The following is a 21,958-nucleotide window of genomic DNA, read 5'->3' as shown; positions in this document are numbered from 1 at the left end:
GCATGGATGTCTGATTTGTTTAATGCCTGTTGCCTCAGCGCCTCTCTCCTCATGTCCCATCGTCTACCACCCCCTGCTGTTGGGTTAAAGAAATGCAGTCAAGGGGCACTTCAGACACACACGAACACGAACACACACACGCACGCACACACACACACACACACACACACACACAAGCCCCCATGGCTACAGGAAAGGACAGAAGTAATGTGTATCAGCAACAAGGAAATGCCTCTGTTGTGAACAAACATAAAAGCAGATGGACTGGCTGGATACTCCGTCTCATCTTCCTGTTGACACTGTCAACAGGAACAATGAGATAATGCCTTTGACTGTTGGGAGGGCGTGTGACAACTGCAGACTTTGGTAAATGGACATTGGGCACTTTTCCAGTCTTCTGACCGCTTAAAGCGCCTTACAACACGTCATATTTAGCCATTCACACACACATTTGTACACTGGGGCTGCCATGCAAAGTGCTGATCGTCAGGAGCAATTTTGGGTTCAGTATGCTGGTCAAGGATGCTTCAACGTGCAGCTGGGGGAGCTGGGGATTCGATGGATGAGCCACTCTACCTCCTGAGCTACAGCCGCAACCACTTTCACCTCACTCAAGACCGACACCTTGACACCTCTTCAGTCTGAGCAGCCTACATTAGATTAATACTAAATAGATGAGAAAATTGGAGATGCTGACTTCAGTGTAGCAGTTTGTATTTTCTCTAAATGAGAAAGTAGAATTTAAACAACATATATGACATAATGTATTAATGTTATTCTTACTTGATTGTTAAAAACTGGTCCCAATGTACCATTTTCACAATAGTTCAGAATCTCACATTTTTGTTGCTCAGGCTGACAGAAGCTACTCTGAATTAATTAGTGGCTGCTGAGCGTATGAAGGGATTGGGTTCATCACGTCGGCTGTCGGGTCAGGGGGCACGGATTAGTAATGCTATTAAGTGACAACAATAGCATTGCTTCAAAAGTAAACTTCTGACAACGGCATGTTGGAATAAGACTACCGCAGACAGGCAAAAATCACAAGACAAAATGACATGTGATTATATTTATTTGAGTTTTAATTCAACTTGATTTGTGTATTATTTTCTTTATTTACTAGTACAATTATTACATTTTTAAAACCTTCTTTAAATTATAGAAAAAAGGAAAACAAAAAAAAAAAATCACAACTAAATCTGTGTTAAGTTGCTTATTTCTTTAGCAAAAGGTAGGTCTGAGGCCAAGTCTGTTGATGCACCTGAGGACCCACTTTTATTCTCCTGACTCTTAAATGTATTTGACTTGTTTTTATTCTATTGGATGCCCTGGGTTTTAAATTATGGTTTAAATTGCTTTGTTATTAATCCTGTTGTATTACTCTAACGCTTGCTACGCACATGCATCTTTTATCCTCGCCTGTGCCTTTAATTGTGTATGTTTATCAGCTTTTTTGTAACGACTTTGAATGACAGCCAGTCAGAAGTGAGGACAAGAAGTGGCCATTAATTTGAACACTTTCGCTTTAACCTCTAAAATTTCTCATCATCTCTTCCTGACAAGTCATTTGTGTGGCTGACAGCAAGCTTTGGAACGGCCAATTTTGAGCACAATGAGAGAACAAGAAAATGTCATTCGGGCTAAGCTGATTTTAATAGCGGTTAATGTATTTCCGACATGAGCTGCGTGCTTGCGGACGTCGGCCTGACAGATGGACAGACCTGAATGTCTCTGGCTCTCTCGTACGACTGGTAGGCGATCTTCTCCTCCATGCTGGCCAGCTCCTGCTTGAGGTTGAGGATTTCGTTCTGGTGAAGTTCTGTCAGGTCGTTGAGCTGCTCCTCCAGACGCTCACACCTGAACACACAAACGGGAGGAAAACAGGCACGTGAGAGTCTGCGACATAATTGGCTTAAAACAAAAGAAACACATGCTGGAATTAGTAGAAACAGACCCTGAAGGCATCTGACCACATGGCACCTGACTGAACTGATGACTTGCCCTGACAAGATTAGGACATGCTTACTCATCTGCTGATCCAACCGGCCAATCAGAGAGACAGCAGGATGAGACTGGCCAACTGGAGGTAGTCAGCAGGAAGAGAGGGCTCTATACTGCTGTTTATTTTGGCAGGCAGATGCATGTGAGGACCACATTGGGCAAGAATAGATAAGGAGAGCGCCCCCTGTATATGTTTGCCTCAGTTTGTTTGCTTTTTTACTGATATTTATATTTTCTTTTCACATGATCAGAGAGTCCAAAGAAAAGCGGCAAATGTTTGACATTTTTGCTTGGGGGGGAAAAAAAAAAAGACCTTGTCTGTAACATATCAGAGAATAGTAGGTGGAGATAATTGTGTTACCCCAGAGCTGACGGCGATGTCTTCAAACAGGATTCATATTGAGTTTACTGTTACAGAAGACTATGCACCAAGTATTTTAAAAGACTTAAGTATATTTCTGCATTTTGCTTACAAAAAAATCCCATGCTTGTCAAATACATTTGCTTATCAGCTTTCAATTGATTGGTGAAGTGTTTACTCCCTAAGTTCAAAAACAAAGACATTATTTGCAGCTCTAATAAAAGACATTTGAAGCATTTCTCAAAGGATGGATTCAGTCTGTGCGGAGCTATTTAGAAACATGATTGCTTTATGATTTATTATTCCCAGCAGGCAGGCTGAGAAGTGGTCACTCTGTTCTGTTGGCTATTATTTTGGTCCTGGAGGAAGAACACAGACCACTCCGGTCTTGGATGGACATTTTAGGGAGAAAAATGCTCGTGTTTCTTTCGCTATGTGAGTGACTTGCTATATCCCCCCTGCTTGCCCCTGTTCTGTCGTCTTAATCTCTGTGCTCTCCCTGTCAGAGCGGGAGGAATGGGAGGGCTGTTTTTTTAAGGCCAACTGCCCACAGACAGAGGAGAACAAAAGGCTGCACAGAGACGTGCGAGACATGGGACAAGGGCTGAAATAATAACAAACATTTTTTAATGTAGAGGACGCAAGTACTGAGCAGGTGTGTCTATCCATCAATTTAATTGAGATGCTGTCTCTAAATAATAAAAAGAACATTTTATTGTGTGTAGCACTGAGTTCAGTCTTAATGCTATCGGAAAAAATTTAGTTAAGTGTTTAATTTTTTTGAAGAGGAGGTCCAAGTCAAGGTTTTGTTTTGATAAGAGCTTCCTCGAGAATGAGCAGGGTGACTGTTGCTTTTTTGATGACACAACAACATGATCAGTATGGGTCCCGGTGTGTGTGTTTCCAAAAATAACTCATAACTCACTGATTACACACTGTTGGATCATTAGGTGTTTTCTTAAGCGTCACTGGATATTGTTCAAGACTGTGTGATACCACATCCTCTGTTCTGATTTTACCTGAAGCGCTCCTCCTGCAGTGCTTGCATAACAACTGTGTAGTCTCTCTGATAGTGGCTCTTCAAACCATCAAGGCTCTCCTCTAGCCTCGCCTGGCCCTCCCTCAGCTCCTGCAACTCCTGCAGCAGCATGTCGAGGCTCGAGCTCTGACTCCTCTCCAGTGTGTTGCCCTTGGAACTGGGGGGGCCTCCAGGGGCCCCTGTGGTGCTGTTAGCCCCTGCCGAGCCTGACGTAGCACTAGAGCAGTCGTCCTCGCTGCCGTACTTGGGACTGGGTTGGAGGTGATGCCCAGCGCTACCCAGCGAACGCCCGCCAGCCCCCGTCACACCTTCTTCCACTGAGGGGTCGTCCAGAGAGTCTTTGAGCGAGGGGATGTTGTCAGCGCTGCCGAATTTGTTACGAATCAGCGAGGCGATCTCGCGCGGTTTGGAGACGACGGCTCCGGCGGCAGAGTGGGTGGCCTGGGAGAAGCTGGAAAGGCCTCCCTTCACGCTGTCGACCACGCCTTCGCTGAAGCCCGTGACTTTGGCTCCGACATCCTTCAGGCCCTGCTGCATGTCCCGCAGAACATCCTTGGGCTGGCGTGGGATGCCGTTGTGCTCCACTTCCCGCAGCTTCCGGTGGTAGTGCTCCAGTTTTCTCTGCAGCTGCTGGATGGTCTGCGCTGACTTCTGGTTCTTTTTCTCAAAAACCTGAAAGCCACAGAACAGGTTTTCATTTGTCAGGGGAATAACCATTACACTGAATTAATGACCTCACTTTAGGGTGAGTTTCTTCTCAACAAAAAAACTGGACGAACAGGTTTTAGTGTTATTGCACAGAAATTTCCAGCCTAAAAATAGAAGACAATTACTCTCCTCAATAAACACAAACAGATTCTTAGAGTGCAGCGGCTCCTCATTTACCTGTTTGATCCTTGTGCTTTGCTGTTTGTCAGCATTGTTGGCCAGTTTGAGGTACTCAGCAACGTTGTCATCCCTGGCTGTCTGCTCGATCTTAATCTGCTCCGTGAGCTTGAGGATTTTCTGCTGCAGCTGGGCGATTGCCTGCTTAGTGCGCTGAGGATCTGGGGTGGCATCCTCACCTCCCGGGAACGAACCGTCTGCCCCACATGAAACTGCCAGCGGTGTTTGGCCCAGCCCGCTCACCTCCAGCCGGTCGATCTGAAGAAGACAGAGAGGGAGATTGGAGTAGGTGAAGGGTCAAAAGAGGAAATTGGGGATGAAGGAGGAAAACAAAATAGGTGGGAGAGGGAAGAAAAGTGTGAGCTGCATATTGCAGACTCTTAGTCATTTTGCTGACACACAATAAAAGCAGAGGCTTCTGCATTTCTGCAGCCAGTCGCCTGGGCGGAGGGCATTTTGAGACGGTTAAAAAGGCCACTCGCGGTCAGCTTTCCCGAAGAGGAAGGTGCAAGATATTACTGTTTCATTCAGGGTTTTCACAGAGAAAAGAAAGTAGAACACAAAAAAAACCTCATGGTTTCCAGCTTGTCCATTCACAGCTCCATTCTTATTTTTGAACACAGTTTTACTGTAAACATTTAAATGTTTTAAAAAGAAAAGCTAAGAATGTATGCCTTCACTTTAGACTTTAACAAGTTATGACTTTACTGATACAGGATTGAAGCTTTCATTAGCATTTTGCTTTTAAATGTATTTTGAATGTCATCTTTATTAGTATTATTCTCCATCTTATGTCATGCATTTTCTGTATTCTATTTCATTCTTCTCTTCATCCTATTTTTACTACTATAATCAATGTGGGTTTCTTTCTCCACCCTACTTTACATTAATTATGGTTCTTAATTATGGTATTTTCTTTGATGTAAAGCACTGACCTGTATTTCTCATATGAAAAGTCTCTCTTAAATCATTATTTATTATTGATATTATTCCTTCTTCTTCCAGTTGTGAGTTCAGAGCTATTCGCCAATCATCTTCTTTTGTTAAACAGGCAACGACAGAATGAAAACATTAGCAGCCAAGTCCAGTTTTGTTTGTTTTAGAGAACACTGATATGACACAAGACTGACAGGATATTAGATTTTTGTTTACAACAGTTTCGCAGATTAAGAATATTTCTGTGTGATGCCTTCACAGATACCGGACAGATTTTGTCTATAAAGCCACAAACACCTGTTTTCTAAAAAACAAACAAAAGCTAAATTGGATTTTTCCTGTGTGTGTGTGTTTTGTTTTTTTTTGTTTTTTTTTTTACAACCAGATAAACTCCACCTGAGAAGATGATGAACCTAGCACCTTCAATCACAGGCAGCTGATGTGACTCATTTCCTCAGACACCTCAGGGGAACAACAGGCAGAACATTGCGATACTGCTGGGGCCGATCGGGCTTCAGGGTGTGTGTGTGTGTGTGTGAGTGATCAAAAATATTCGTCTTGTCGTTTTTACACAGAATAAGCAGCTGGAGCCGACAGCGCACCACAGGACCAAGGAGGGGTCTGACGCGACCCAGAAAAAGCTGAGGACCAGGGGGAGGATGAGCGTCTGGCATCCATCAGTCATCCCGGTATCACCTCTCCATAACAGGTCAAGACGAGGCTCACCTGCATGCGCAACAGCATGACTAACTGATGACGGACACCACAGTCAACAACACACACGGCACAACGCGCCCGGGACAAAACCACAAACCCAGATTACAGTTCCTTTCTTCCTCAGAGAAATTTAACCAAACTGACCCTCTCTATGTCTCTCTCTTTCATTCTGTCACAAAAGCGACCACAGCGTGCGCAAAAAAAAAAAGAAAGAAAAAAAAAAGCGGCTCACCTTTCCGTTAGTCAAGCGGAGGAACTGTTCCCAGTGCATTATCTCAGGAATAAAAGCGAGCCTTGTATTTTCATCTGTCCGGACGCTTCAGTGGAGCGAATCAGCTAAAATCAAGCAGTGCGTTAAATCTCCGCTCCCGGTTTTCCCTCAAGTTTCGCCCGGTCCTCCTGCCGCTCCAACTCGCCGGGCTTGTTGTGAAAGTTGAAGCGCACCTGGAACTCTGTCAACTGGGAGGCCCCGCCCCCTGCCCCCCCTCCTCTCCCCTCCCAGCTGAGGGATGACATCACCCTGTGAGCTGCACGGCAGGCAGCCGTCAATCAGCCGGAGCAGAAATAGCTCCACAGTCAGTGACTTTTTCATTTGACTTCCCAAAGAGCAAAACACAGGAACATTAGCACAACTCCTGATAACGCACACTACTAGACCTATAAGACTACAGCTGTAACCTCTGTGTCACACTTCTCCAATAATCAATTTTACTGGCAAAGCGTGTTGACTCAAGTTCTCTGTAGCAGCAACTGAACACAGCTGAGACGCCCACATTAACTCAGGTACTGTGCTAGGGGCCAATTTAGAGGCACTTGTGTTTCACGTGAGGATTTAATACTTGATAATTATAAAAGTAAAATACTACTTTCACATACATGCCAAATTAATAGTCTAAATATGTACATAACAGATGATTATGGAACGTGAGAGGGGAGGGGGTTAAATCACCTTTTTCTTTGCCGCATGTGAGCGGAACAAGACATGAAAGGTTGTTTAATACTGCTGGACTGGATTTCTTTGTGAAGGACAGGCTGGATTTTCTGCGACAGTCCACCAACAGAGAGCAACTAGAACTAGAACTAGAACTTCAATAAGCTATGGAATATTTTTATATGGTAGTATTGCCACTTTCAGCAACGTGGATTCTTCCTCCAGTGGACCATATTACAGGACAATGCAGAAACAGGCATTAAAAACTTAAACATAAAACTATTGCATTTACGCCAGAGCTGGACAACAAATTGTCCAAATACAGGTTACAGTATCAAGTTGAATAAAAGGGAAGGCACAGGGAAGACTGGGAGTCTGAGCCCAGATCTGAAACTATATCAGCTCCCAGTCTTTGTGTCTGTGCCTGTGCTAGCATACAGACGGGAGCACCAGAGGGCAAGAAAAACCAGTCTGACGTCTCTTACCAGCACACACATTACACCGAGCCAAAGAGGGCACATTCCTCTGTGCACTGGGAAACACTACAGATTTGGCAAATCATTAAACATTTTAGGTTATTTGGTTTAGGTTAGAAGATGCTGATTACTGTACAGCAGGGCTCACATCCATGAGTCGTTCTATGTACTGTAACAAATGCTGGGTACAGTAATCATTGTTAAATCCTCTTGATGGTCGGCCAAGCTGATCAAATGAATCAGAGGACTGGAACAGCCTGCTGCGCCGCTGCTGAGAACTGAGAGGTGACGTTTCAGAGCAGCACCTGGCCTGTTCTTGGCTATAAACAAAACAATATTAATAGCTTTATGATGGCGGGCGTGAATGAAGGGCTCGTTTCATCTATATGGGCACCAATGTGAAGATATGTGAACACAAATGTCACAGTTTGCTCTCGTCTTACAGGTGATTCAATTACATGAATAACCAAATGTGTGCCCTCTGAAAGAAGATATAGATAAAGAGGGCAAAGGACGCATCTGCTGAACCCTGAACTGGAGTTACCTGCAGTACAGAGTAGATAGGGGGTTTAGATATTGTGATAAGAGGACCTAGTGACCAGTACACACTGGCACCAAATCAACACCCTGTCACTGATCAATAAAGTCATTGTAAGCTGATTATTTCAGTTACGTAAATGGAGGAACCACACAGCCGGTCTGCCAGGTGGTTCACCTTCTTCTACAGCTCTGCAGACAACTCATTTACTGCTCTATGACTCATCACTGCACAGTTATGATCTCATTTTCATACAGACTTGTGCTGTTATGCTGCCACACATAGCGAAGCAATGCTTCATCCCTGATGCAGATAAAAAGTTCCAGTTAGTCGAACAAATTGTCTGTAGGATCAGTGTCATCCCCCAAACGGTCAAGTTTTTCTGGGACTAATCATGCATGTAATTAAAGATGGTGAGCTGACGGATTAGACTAATTTCCCTGGGTTAACACAGCCAAACATGTTGATGTGCTGAGCCACTGGAGCAAGAAGAGACAGGCGCTGCATCACTGAAGCTTGTGCAGCCTCACGGGGGAGGCTGAGAATGTGTTTGTAATGGGGGGCAGGGCTGTCTGATCTCACTCTGATTATCAGTAAGAAAGACAAAGGGGTCTGCACAGACCTGTCCACTGCCCTATGGCTTCTTGAATGCCCCACACCTTTACTTAAAGGAGGCTGTTCTCACTACACCCATGTCCAAAACTGCTGGTGGGCCCCTTTATGCAATGTGCCTCTGATCCATGTAAAACTGGTTCAAGCCGTGAAAGGGCAACCCTGATTTACTTTAGATCCATCAGAAGCCTGGGAAGTGCCCAGACAAATCTACACACTCAGACCTACAGTAGGGTTGCTGTGGTGACTACAAAGCTTCTGAGAACAGTGGCAACAGTTCACCGGCATGCTCGCTGTCTGTTAATTTACTGCTAATGCAAATCAAAAAACATTTTTCCTACAGCTGCACTTTCATATTAAAAGCATTCAACTGGTGAAACTTTGAAGTAGGTTAGTCACGGAAAATGCAATGTGTTCTGTGCGTTTAGCATTGCTGTTGATTTGTTGACAGCGGATTATTTTGAAAGATGTCAGCTACTATTTTTATTCATTCTGTGGGAGTATATGAAGAAGAAGGAGCTGTTAGATGAAGAGCCTCGAGCAAAATGCTGCACACCTCCAATTGGAGGTGAGCAGTGAAGGAACCAACTTCTTTTCCTCATTAAGATGTAATATATAAGACTTGCCACTGCTAAATACTGCTAACTGTAGCTGCCGTTAGCTAGCTAGCTCAGCTAGCCATGCAGATAGCGGTCCAGACTGGGAGCTCCAATCAGTATTACAAGGTTAACTGGTTAGCATGTTAACTTCAGTGGATAATACATAAATGACACAACATTACAACTGTTGTTTACTTCCATTTGGTTTACAATTTCAGGTAATTTTTGAACGTTTTGTACTTGTGGCAGCTTTTAAGTCTGGTTTTGCTATTCGTTTGCACAGCAAGGCTCCGCCATCTTCTGGTCAGTCAGCTATTGTCACGTATGTTACAAGTGAAACATGAATTCTGTTACTCTGTGCCGTGACTCGGCTGCTGCAGCAGTTTGTAATTGGAGCATCCGACCTCCGACCAAGCATAGATTTTTTAAACAATGATGATGGGCAAGATATACATGCGGTGTATGTCCGATCAGCTCGTAATACCAGGAGGGCCGTCTACCGTGGAAAGCTTATCATATGGCCATATGTATGTCTCACACAAAAAGGCATTTGGACAGAATTAGTGAGCTAATGCACATAATTAGATCGAGGCAACAAGAACATCTTGTGCTGCCCCATCTCAATCTTCCTCAGCCACACAGGACACACATATGCCCCAAATTCCTGCACGCTCAATGTAGGTCATAGAGCAGAAAATGTCCTGATGCTGTCATAACACCATTTCCTATAAATTTTGGATGATTTCTCAGTTCTCTTTTCCTCTGAGCTTCAGACATGCCATCATGTTTTCTTCTGTTTCCTGTTTAATGTGTTTGCTAATGTGTGTTTGTCAGATGACTCAGGTGAGATCCTGTTTAGTTAAAGTCGAGATGTTCTGATAGCCAGAGTGGAAACAGACACAGTCTTAAGCTCCTTGTCACACGACGATTAATATTTTCACCCCAACCAGGTCAGGTTGAATGGAATTTGAACCACAGTTAATCTTTGTTTAAATATACATGGGGTTTTATACCATGTGTTTGAGACTGAAACAAGATCACCATAATGATTGTTATGTTCTAGACTTATAGCTTATATAAAGGTGTTAAACACGGCTTTTAGCGTAAACATGGCAGTCATAAACTGGAGCACTGAGCTGTGCTGTGATTGTTTTGGATATAAACATCATGGTCTGCAATGCCTGTTATCTTAGCTCCTCTCTATTTTCTTTTACAAAAAAAAAAAAAAAAAAAAAAGGTGAGTTCTTGATGGTCAAGGTCAAGTTTAAATCTACAGTACCTTGTTGGTTGTTATGCCTCGAATTCCTGCGGAGTGACTGTGCACCATCATCTGTGATGTCAGCTCAGGTTTATTGCGAAGCAGCGACTTCACGTGCCGAGATGCAAGAGTGATACTACGTCGATACTGTAACTTCAGGTTTCTCTCTGGGAAATCCGCTCTGCTCTACACCTTTCCTATTACAAGCAAACTATTCAAAAGGTGTAGTGCTGATATGTCAGGGCATATCGAAGTTTTAGCAGCTGAAGGCTGGGCTAGCTGTCTCTCCGACCCCCCTTATCTACAGTCCAACATTCATGAGGGATGGGACTTTGGATCCATGATGGACATAAGAAACATGGTCTTTAGGTGCCAGCTTAGTGCTGTGTCTAAATGATTTCTGTGATCTGTCCACCTGTAAACTATAATTTTGCATTCTAGGCTGTCTTCTTTCCGTTTATACCACCTGTACCTCCCTGACCTCATCATCAGGGAGGTCAATCATCTCTGACTGACTGATTAGTTGTGTTTGTTACAGCAACAAAATGACAGTAATGATCAAGATTATAAAAATGATAAAAAGCCAGTTTGCATCTGAAGGTGTGTGGAACAGAGGTGACATAAGCAGACTGTGAAGAGCTTGTTCCTTATTCATAGTTATTTCAGTGCACGGGACAATTCTGTGGCATATCTTAACCCCAAACTATTTGATTTTTTTTTCCGACCTCTTTTCATGTCCTTGTGGTTTCAGTTCCCACTCAGCCATGCCAAATTAAGCAGTGCTGAAATTGACACAAAAGAGATGTTTTTAATGGAAATCCGCTTTTTGTGTCCTTTAAGGGGACCCAGTGTGGCAACAATGTCCCCCATTCACTGGATATGGAAAATTACATAACATCATGCTTGACGAGAGGGAGTTTACTCAACACATGCACTTATTAATTAGCTGCGCATATAATCATGCACAACACACACACACACACACACACACACACACACACACACACACACACACACACACACACACACACACACACACACACACACAGCCAATGCCTGCCCGTGCATTTCCTAAGGAATTCAGAGGGTGTGAGAAAAGCTCTTCGTGTTCACATCTAAAAGAAAGAAACACACACCAGCAGCTGAGGGTGCAGGTCTGGGGAAAAAAGAGAGAGAGAGAAAAAACAAAAACAAAGGCTTTTCTAGGGCCGCGTTATTGCAACAAAGACTTTCAATCCCTGCGATTTCAAGACAAAATCCTTTTCAGACCAGACTGGTCTCCTACCAGGTTTTGTGACGTCTGAGTCTCTGAAACACCTTATATGGACTCAACGCGGTACTGTATTTAGTCACAACACACAGGTGAGTAGCCATATAGTGTAAACACCACATCATTGTAGGCCCTTTCACTGGATTCATTAATCATTAAAGAGCAAGTGTCCCAAACCCCACAACAATAATGATTAAAATGATGACCACACACTTATACAGGTGGAGACTCACATTGGTGGCGACTTGTGGAGAGGTTTCAGCAGTTACCAGGTTGAGGATGACCTCCATAGTGGGGAGACGCATGCGCACGGATTCGGCTGGAACTTCGTTTGCTCTGTCTATCTGTTTGCGTGTCCCTCGGGAGACAACCATAGCCGGGGGAGATGAGGGGACGAGGTTGGCCCTGGAGGAACCCACATCACTCAGGACACTTCTCCCAAACAAAGTCCACTTGACAAAGACTCCACTTAGGACTCTTGGGAATCACTGGTGGCTTAATTGAATATCCAGAATCCATAGAGTGCTCAGTCCCTCCAGCAATGTGCCATGACTATTGACAGCCGCAGAATCTAGGGGGAGTTGTGCTGCTGGTTCACAGAGCAGACGCTCTTCAAAGCCCATGGCCACGCTTCAGTGCTAACACACGCTCCACAGTGCACAGCAACCAGCAGACAGCCTATGGAACACGTACGCGGTTCACCAAGCACGACTCCCACGTGCATCGGTGGGAGAGCAAGGACTCCTCTGGAGCAAAGGGTCCCCTCTGAAGCGGGTGTGGGGTGATGGAGCCGAGGCGGTTAATCGGATGAAGGCTAGCCGGGTTGGATGGAGGCAGGAAGAGTTTACTGTGAAGTTAAGTGTTCAAAGAATCCGTCGGGGATAAAATCCTCAGAAGGGAGAGAAAGAGAGGCAGAGACCCGGAGGACGGATGTGAGGGGAGCGAGGGAGCAGACGGGGAAAAAAGAGCCCACCAGGAGCTGTCAGTGAGAGGGAGACGGAGCGAGAGGGAGCAAAGGAGTGAGGGGTTGTGAGAAAGCTTTGTGAAGCGAGGGAGGGGGGGCTTTTCTTCTGTTGGAGTTTTCTAGGCCAGCTCAGCTCCAAAACAGTGGCGAGCTCAGGCAGAAAGAAAGGGAGAAGAATCTTGCGCTCCCGCCTTTCAATTATCTCACAGTTTGATTGTCGCAGCCAATCAGTTTCCTGAGCGATCATGCTGTAATGAATCACCCCTCTGCTTGCCCGTATTGCTGCTGACCAATAACACACACTGAACTGCCTGAACTGAACTTAAATGTACTTAACTGTACTAAAAGTGGCATGTGTTTCTGTTTTTTTAACCAAGGTTGTATAACATAAAGTTCACACATGGACAGCAGTGGACTGTTTAGATTTAAGATAGAAAAAAACTGGAATCCAAGGCTAAAAAAAACACAAGATTACACAGTCATATGACGATTACAAAGCTGCTATTCAAAACTGTGCATATGTGTGGACACATGACTACAATCTAAGAGTACGTCATCGGATACTTATCCGCTGATGAAAGAAGTGTTTGAATAGCCTTGTGATCACTTTTACTATATTACTGAATAGATAAAGCAATTATGTAGAGAGAAAACTGTTTGTCAGCACTTTGCAGCTATCAAATGTAGTGTAGATTCTGGTTTATTAGCCAAGTGGAAATAGAAATGATCCACTACAACATTTTCAATTCCAGTTTGCTCTGGGGCTCCTATCAATGACCAGTGGTTAACAGCTAGACGGTCACCTTTGCTACCTTAAAACACATGCAGATTCATATTCAAATACAAGCACAAACACCATTTTATGAGCTGTGGCCCATTGTTCTCCACGATAAAGTCAGGGGGTTTGTGAGCCATCACTTCCAGAATTGTACAAACCAATTAGGGAGAAAAAGCAAAGCAGGGAGTGCAGGGGGTTAGGCAGGACAAGGGCTACTAAAGACTCCTGTGCAGAGACCGACAGGAGGGAGGCGAAGAGAGGAGCATGAATAAAGGCTTTAATGAGAAAGCGGGAGGAGTTAGGGGACCAGGAGAGAGGGAGAGGGTAGGCTTGAAGGAAAAGGCTGCTTATATAATAACAACTTGCTCTCAGATGGAAGTGGAAGTGTGTGACATGTTGGTTTGACCCCAGTATTGAATCGAAAGGGACACATGGCAGCAGGAGTGGTTTAAAGTCCGAGCCCAGTCATAACATTGCAAAAGGAAAGTCCAGAAAGTTTAGCGATTCCAAAGCTACACATCACTAAATCTAAATCACTCATTCACTTCACTTCAACACGCGCACATAAACACACAATCAATGGCTTTAGGAGGCAAACAATACATTCAACTCAACAACCAGTTCTTTGTACATGTGGGTATGACTTGTGTATTTCAGTAAATGGAACCCGTGAAAGAAAACATTTAATTAATGCTCACCTATCAAACACTCTTTGGTCATTTATACCCCCCAAACTACATGGCTCTTGCCTTTTCAGCACTGCTGGTTAGGCCTCTCATTCTTCAGAACTACATAAAAAAGGTCCCCTTAAAATAAACACTATATAACATTTATCTTTGTCTAATATTATTAGTATTATATTTTGTGTAATATGGCGAATCTACATTGTGCTTTTGTGAAATCTGTAATTAAAATTCTTCACAGTTGTTTAGTGTTTTTAATTCATAGTTCCACTTTCTAAACAGTAAAATGCAATGAAATCGCACACATTACAGTAAATGACTGAAGGACAATTGCCAAAGCAAACAGAACAGATCTGGTCACCAGTCAATCAAAAGAGAACGTGGAGGAAAAGAGTACAAAGTACTTCAACAGAGAAGAAAAGGGGGAATGAGAAATAACCAGTAAACAAACTCAAATCTGACATACAGGATAAACAAAGAAGCACAATTTCCCTAAAGGTCGCAAAATGTAAGAATTCTAGATGAAATCATTAAAAACAAACCAAAAAAACTAAAGTTATCAACAGAATGTGTAGTATTAACAGTTTTAACCATATATCAAAGTCATCGATGTATTGTGTTGCAGAGATCTACTCCCCCAGTGCTCCGAGCTCCAAGAGGAGAATCAGCTACTGGCTGGGCTAACTCACTAGTACCAGCTACAGTTAGCAGCAGTTAGTGGTTACCCCACTGATATGCATCCCCCTATTTGTTTGGAGTAGGATTAAGAAACATGGCAAATTGTTAAATAGTGCAACTTTAAGAAAGTAGAGCTCTTTTCAAGCCTTGCTATTAAAGATTTGAAAAAGGCAATGTTGGCCAGCAACTTTAACCATTCATTTAAAACAGCAACACTCTGAATCTGAAAAACCGATGAAGCATGCTGTTGTAAGTCCAAATTGTTGTTTAGATAAACCTGGAGGCAGCAGAGCAGTGTCTCTTAGTAAGCACAACTTGGGAGATCCTGACAATGGTTAAGGTAACCACTCTCCAATACAAAATGGATACGATATTACTTCAGTGTTAACAAGCTGACAAGTAAACTGTTTAAGTCTGAACTTCTAAACAGCTGCTGGAAATGGACCACAAATAAACAAACATCATACAGGAACTAATAAAAGCTTAATTGATTTTTTTTCACACATTCGATTCATGTATGAAATATATCAGTAACATCATGTGTCAATTATGGTGCAAGACTGAAGTATTAGATTGTCACGTTACAATCACAGTGTCACAGTATCATGGTATACAATTACACAATCATTGTAATGAGTATACTCTGTTACAATGACCTACAAGGCAGCGCAAACATGGAGGGTTTTTTTTTTTGTTTAACAACAGTGTTAGTGTATTTTCACAACACATTCTGTCCTATACCCCAACAAATAACACCAGTACAGTAGAATTCAATACCATAGATCAGGGGTCACCAACCTTTTTGAAACTGAGAGCTACTTCATGGGTACTGAGTCATACGAAGGGCTCCAGTTTGATACACTCTTGTGAAATAACACATTTTCACAGTTTGCCTTTAGTCATACATGATTATTAATGATTAATGATACTCATCTATGTGAAGACACTGATCATGTTAAAGATTTCTCACAATAATTATCACCAGGGACTTGATACAGATATATGACATGAAACAGATAATATCAATATTTGATTTTCAGTTTTAGAACAGGCCTGAGGGCTACTCATGTGGTCCATGGAGGGCTACCTGGTGGCCGCGGGCACCGTGTTGGTGACCCCTGCCATAGATAAACAGGTGCACATGGTATGACATCCGCCAACTGCTGCAACCTTCCTGTCCATCATTAGTCACTTAGGGGAATCCCACACTGGTTCCTTTCAGACACTCATTCTTAACCCTGCTCTTAGTGTCACTTCAGCCTGAGGTCTAACTCCTCTCTGGATGGTTTGTGGCCCCCAGCAGCTCCTGTCAGTCCAGGAATACTCAAGCTTTCAGGGTGACTCAGGAGGACATCTATACAAACTCTTCGGCAGCCTGCTTTAATAACATACCTAAAATAGCAGAGTGGGTCCGCAATGACAAACTCATAGAGGGGGGTATTCCCATGCCTGGACAAGTGACTGATGTCCGAAAGCTACAGAGAAAATTGAGATGTTGGCATCAAGGGCCTCTTTTTAAAAAAAAAAAAAAAAATCCCTATCAGTGCCAAATTTGCCGTTCAGGGGACAGAATGAACAGCTGTAACCTGTCTAAGGTGTTATTTAGAACAGCGGAATTCATGTTGGCTACATGTAAAATAAGATGGCAAAATAAGTCTGGTTTGCCTTATTATGATTACATTAGAAATTCCAGTTTATACATGAACTCTCAGGCACTTCAATTTGTTCCAGACTTTAGGGTTAGATCTGGAGCGATTATACATCTTGTTAGTGATGGAACACAGTTTGTGTATACAATAAATTAGCTGTCACATTTTCCATTTAAGAATAGAGTTAAATGTACATATTTTCTACAGAGACAGATCTGGGATCTGAGTTGTGTCTCTGTCCTAAAACATGTTTATCTGAGTCACATTATGCTGGCAATAAAGTTCATGTCTAGGATTGATTTTTGTGGTGTCTCATTTAATGGGTTTGACGCACAAACACACACACACTCACACGCATGTTATGCATGTGTTTAGTGGACACGACCTGCTGAACTTGTGATGTATGTGGCCAATCCAGAGCAGGCATGCTTATCTAGTTATACAGCTTGACACACCCAGCTGTAGGACTTTAGGCTACTGCAGTATCATGTTATGTATAGTTTAGCAATTCCTATTGAAATGAATATGAAAACAGATTATGAATGGTATTCATGCCAAAATAACTGTCTAAATCATTCTGACAGTGTTGCATTCCACCGATGTTATGCAGACACATCAAACTTTGGCAGATGATGACTATTAATTGGAAATATTTCCACCTCAACTGCATTATTCTTTAATATGTAAAGTACAAAGGCTCAAGCAAGGCCATGAATGTTATGATAAATAGCTTAAAACACCCACACAGGCATTCTCTTAATACATTGTAGTTCTAAGGCCTTATTTGCATTTTGCTTTGAACATTTAGGATAACATTTTTGTGCTATTACGCTACATTTGATGAACAACTGAGATGAACCACTAATGGACCTAAGTAGATGAGTATTATACAGCAATTTGTACAGCTTCATCTTTTACGTCTAACCAAAATGAAAATTCCGGTCCTCATTTACTCACTACCATGCCAATGGAAGGTCGAGTGAAGTTTTGTGGCCCACCAATCATGTACAGAGCTTTACAGCAAAACAGCGTTGCAGCCTTCTCCTAAACAACTGAAGCAGAGACTTGTTCTAAATATTTTCCATACAGCTCGTCTAGCGAAATCCAAATTCTCCTAAAGTCCTCAGATCCAAAATTTAGGAATAGGGAAATTATTTACCCCCTTTTGGAAACCTGAAAACTTGACTATAGATGCTAAGTGTAGGGTTAGCGTTAGCATGCTTTGAAGTGGGTACAAAAGCTTGAACAAGTGTCTTTTCAAAGCCATTTGGGAACTCAACTCTGGGCTTCTGAGGACTTGACCCCATCTACTTCATTTGTTTAGGAGAATGCTGCACCACTGTTGTGCTTTGAAGCTCCAGAAATGTTTTGTGGAATATGAAACTTTCCATCTACATGGGGGTGAGTAGATAATAACTGAATTTTAACGTTTGGGCGAATTGATCCCTTAATTAAGATTAAGGTTGACAGATCTAAAGCTAGTCTTTTTGTAATCATTTCTATGCCTTTCGATATTACTGTTGACAATAAAGTATTTTGAGGACAAAGGCAGCTTTTAATATGATGCAGGGATTATTTAGAGAATGCTTGGCACATGATTAGATACTAATGAGCCATTTGAGACTTATGGCTGATTCCAACTTCACCAACACAGTAAAATGTAACAAAAATCCGATCTGTCACGCACAATATTTTCTCCAGTTTCTGGTTTAAAAATAGAGTCAGTGTACATCTTGAATTGACAATGCCCGAACTGATGAGCTCACACGTGAAGGCAGAGGCAACAGGATCCTCAATAATACATAATACTCATTGTCATTCGAGGGACAGATCCTGATCCTGAATTGATGCCAGGTGGGTTCCACACAGCCAAAACGGTTATGGAAGAGTCCAGAAGAGAAAGGGAGGAGACCAGCTCTGATGTAACTGGAGACAGAGTATATTGAGCAAACATGTTACACAGAGTTCCATAAGGAGAGTAGGAATAACACATTAAACTTGAATTGAATTGGGGGTGTGCGACCACCACAATCCCCTCCATGTGATCGTAAAGTGCGATGAGTTATGCTGCAGCACTGGTTTGGGGGTGCGAGAGGTTACATAAAGCCAGAAGACCAAGAGCTTTGTGAGCACGGACTGGGGCTAATTCAAGCCTGAGAGAGGAGACAACCATGACTAGGGGCTCAGGCCTTGGTGAACAATACCTTCCCAATAAAAAGAAGCCCCCTGTCCAAGCTCCAGCATAATCAATGGCCCTATTAGCAGTTACATAAACCACTGGGCACTTTATACACAGAGGCCATTATGACTGGCAGGGTCAGAGAGCGTGAAACATCCTAGTGGCCAACTCCAATACTGGCATCTAAAAGAGCCAGGCAGGAAGGAAAACAAACAAGCAATAACAACAACAACACAAACAATTAGGTGTTCTCTGTCCCATCTCCTGTCTGGATACAGATAAAAATGAATAACATCAGTTCTCCGTCAGACACTTGAGTAGCACATTTTCTCACTGTGGTATTTAGCTACTCTGATGAATCGTCCAAATTCTGAGATAGGTCTCGATATTCATAAATGTTTTTTGTGATTTATGTATAAATGACTCTCCACAAACACATTTTTACACAATATGCACATAAATATGTATCATTGCATATATATATATATATATAAGTAAAAAAACAAAACAAAAAAACAACCCATGCATAAAATAGGTTTACAATTGTATTTCTCACGTATACTTCTTTAAAATAAGTGTAACAGAATCCATAAATATATGCATTCAAAATATCTGCATTTAGAGGCCTCCTGTCATGTGTAAGCTTCACTGCATTTGTGTGGGTGTTTTGAGACTTCTCATCCAGGCATTAGCATCTACTTCCATACTCAAAGCATCTAGAAAAGGGTTTACATCAACATGTTTTTCTGGAAGTAAGTATTCCTGTTAACTCTGCAAAAACCACATACCTTCACATCTGTATTGCTGTTTTCATTGGAATTATATTCTACTTAAGAAATGTTATAAAAACACTGCAGCTGATCATCAGCTAAAATCATGAAAATACAACACGTGTACATGAGGGTTTGCTAAGATACTGTCTAATGTTTGAACCTTTGAAAATGAAAGCAGCATATCTGTTATCTTTTATTGCCTGTGCATTCTGTAAGTGTACGATGAAGTCACTGGAAAATACAAGTATATGACATGCCAATTTATCTCAAGTGGAGTTAGACCAATAAACCGGCTGGCCGATATGTAAGCTGATATCAAGTTATTACCTCAGCCAAGGTGATTATGTTATCACCTGTGTACGTTTGTTGGTTGGTTGGTTGGTTGGTTTGTCAGAGGAAGTACACAAAAACTACTGAATACATCTCCACAAAACTTGGGAGAAGAATGGGTTCCTGCCCAATATAGATCCCATTAACTTTTGGAAGGGAGTGGAAAGCGATGGAATAAAGATTTTTTTTTTTTAACTTTCTTTCTTACATTGTGAGATAGGAGGTTTTTGACATTTGAGTTAATTTCTCAGGGGAAAATTCATGGATCTTGATGAAAATAATCACTAGGCTGGCATCAATAAGTGAGTATAATTTGGTACTCATCCTATATCTGGTGACCTTAAATTAGGTCATAAGGTAATAAGAACTTCCACTGCAGAAATGCCCGAGCTACAGTAGGTTTGGGGCAATTCAGAGGTAAAAGTACGCCCTGCTCAATACAAAGTGCCAACAGATAGCATGAAGGAGCATGAATGTGCAGTTGATGGTGTGATATGTAACTTACATTGTGGATTAATGGGGTGAGACAAAGTGTGTACGCACAGCAAAGAAATGTGTGTACATGAAGGGAAACAGAGAGAGTACGTGGGTGGAAACATTTGTCCATTGGTGCTGAATGGTATTTGTTGGAGCTGCTTCAGTTTATACTAAACCCATCCTGGTTATGCAACATGGAAACAGACAGGGCACTGGCCCAAAAAGCAGAGTTGGTCTGGCTGGATGCTGTACAATACCCAGAGTACCATGGGGCAGTATGCAGGCCCAAACAGACCGCCAGCCTATTCATAAGCAGGAAGATGGAGAATCTAGAACAAACAGTCCCAGCTTTTTGGCCCCCGAGAGATTATTTGGTCTGGCCCCTTCTCAGTTTTCTTGTTCTCTCCAACCAAACCCCATACCATGCATTGTTCCCCAATGTTGACCTCACTGCCCACTTTGAAACAGACTTATTGGATGGTCTGGGGCTTTGGGTACTGTTTGGGATGTTTTAGCGAGACAACACTGTGTGAATTAGGCCGCTAGGAAGCAGAAGTTTTCATAACAGGAGGACAGATAACGAGGATTGGCATTTGGCTAATAGCGTTCGTCAGCCCTTGACAGCTATTATCTAATGAAAATCTTCGAGGACGTTCAGTTTATCTAATGGAGACTGTCTTATGTACTGAAGCTAACTTTCAAAACCGAGCTCACAAACATACTGTAATTTCCATGACTTGGGAAACACACAGTAATTATCATGGTTCACTCTTAAGTATGACCCTTGTCAAAATCACATCTAAGTCAGAATCAGTCTGCTGTACTCTCTGTGAGAGTTGAGGGCTTTCCCCATTCTCTTCAACATAGAATAACCCATATAAAAAGGTAAATAGATCAAAATAGAATATTTCAATAAATTAATATCACAAGCAACTTCAGCCTCAATCCAGAAGGGGGAGCTAGAGCACAAAATATTCTACACATTTTGTCATCTTCTGTATGGACAGTACCCTCCGTTACTGGTCTGCCAACCATTTCCTGTCAATAAAAATTCTTTTGCATTCTTTCATTATCAGTCCTCCTGCTGACAGACATTCAGCCCTTTATCTAACATAATTCAGACCTGATGTGGCAGTCACATCCAGGCACACACAGGTGCATTGTGGGCTGACACTAACAGCAGGGAGGAAGGGAGGATATGTCAAGGAGATGAACAGCAGAAATGGCGTGAGTGCGGGCGGTAAACTGCGTGACATTTTTGTTTATGCAATATTTAAGGTCAGAAGATCATGAGAAGAGAAAAAAAAACAAAGTGGGAGTTGAGTATACATAATGTCGGACGATGAAACTAGTGTGTCAGCGAGCAGAAAAAGCCTATTTGTGTTGCTGTGTCATTTTCAGCCAACTGCATTATTTGCCTGAACAAACACAAATAAATAGCTTTGTTTCAGTAGTCAAGAGGTAATTTCCCAGTGGGGAATGAGCCTTTCTGGTGGGATGAAAACAGTAAAAAAAATGACAGATTCTTTGGATTCCTACTGGCTGACACACATGAGAATGAGAGAGGAATGGCTCTGGTTATTAGGGAAGAGAAAATATGACCATATTTCCCTAGAGGTTCTGATCAGATTTGAAATGTGTGTGCATGTTTGTTCTAAGTGGGTCAGTGGAGCAGAGCTGAGCTCAGCGATCTATAGCCTCATCCATAATTCATCAGAGTCACACAAATGATATAGACAGAGCAGGGAGTGGCAGGGATGCAGAGCATGCCCCGTCTCAGTCAGTCTGTGTTGTTTTCTCTGCTCTGCCTCCCTCAGAATGAGT

At 42.5% G+C, this 21,958-nt stretch overlaps 1 protein-coding gene across 18 annotated transcripts in view; it reads right to left on the bottom strand.

Annotated features, from left to right (window-relative positions):
* The window catches only part of tmcc1a (transmembrane and coiled-coil domain family 1a), a 48,680-nt gene that overhangs the window by 2,917 nt on the left and 23,805 nt on the right, over positions 1 to 21,958 (bottom strand). For 17 of the 18 annotated variants that reach the window (XM_037104454.1, XM_037104466.1, XM_037104455.1 and 14 more), the window contains 3 exons: positions 4,287 to 4,544; positions 3,382 to 4,073; positions 1,722 to 1,857 (listed from right to left, as the gene is read on the bottom strand). In XM_037104454.1, the coding sequence (XP_036960349.1) occupies positions 1,722 to 1,857; positions 3,382 to 4,073; positions 4,287 to 4,544 (1,086 nt within the window). Of the gene's footprint in view, positions 1 to 1,721; positions 1,858 to 3,381; positions 4,074 to 4,286; positions 4,545 to 6,171; positions 6,374 to 21,958 lie in introns of those variants that run through there. The other variant, XM_037104468.1, reaches the window with a different exon arrangement.

Source organism: Acanthopagrus latus, chromosome 7, assembly GCF_904848185.1.
Source record: "Acanthopagrus latus isolate v.2019 chromosome 7, fAcaLat1.1, whole genome shotgun sequence".
NCBI classification, from domain to species: domain Eukaryota; kingdom Metazoa; phylum Chordata; class Actinopteri; order Spariformes; family Sparidae; genus Acanthopagrus; species Acanthopagrus latus.
Note: the sequence above shows the minus strand (reverse complement) of the source record. Positions and strands in the feature narration are given on the sequence as shown.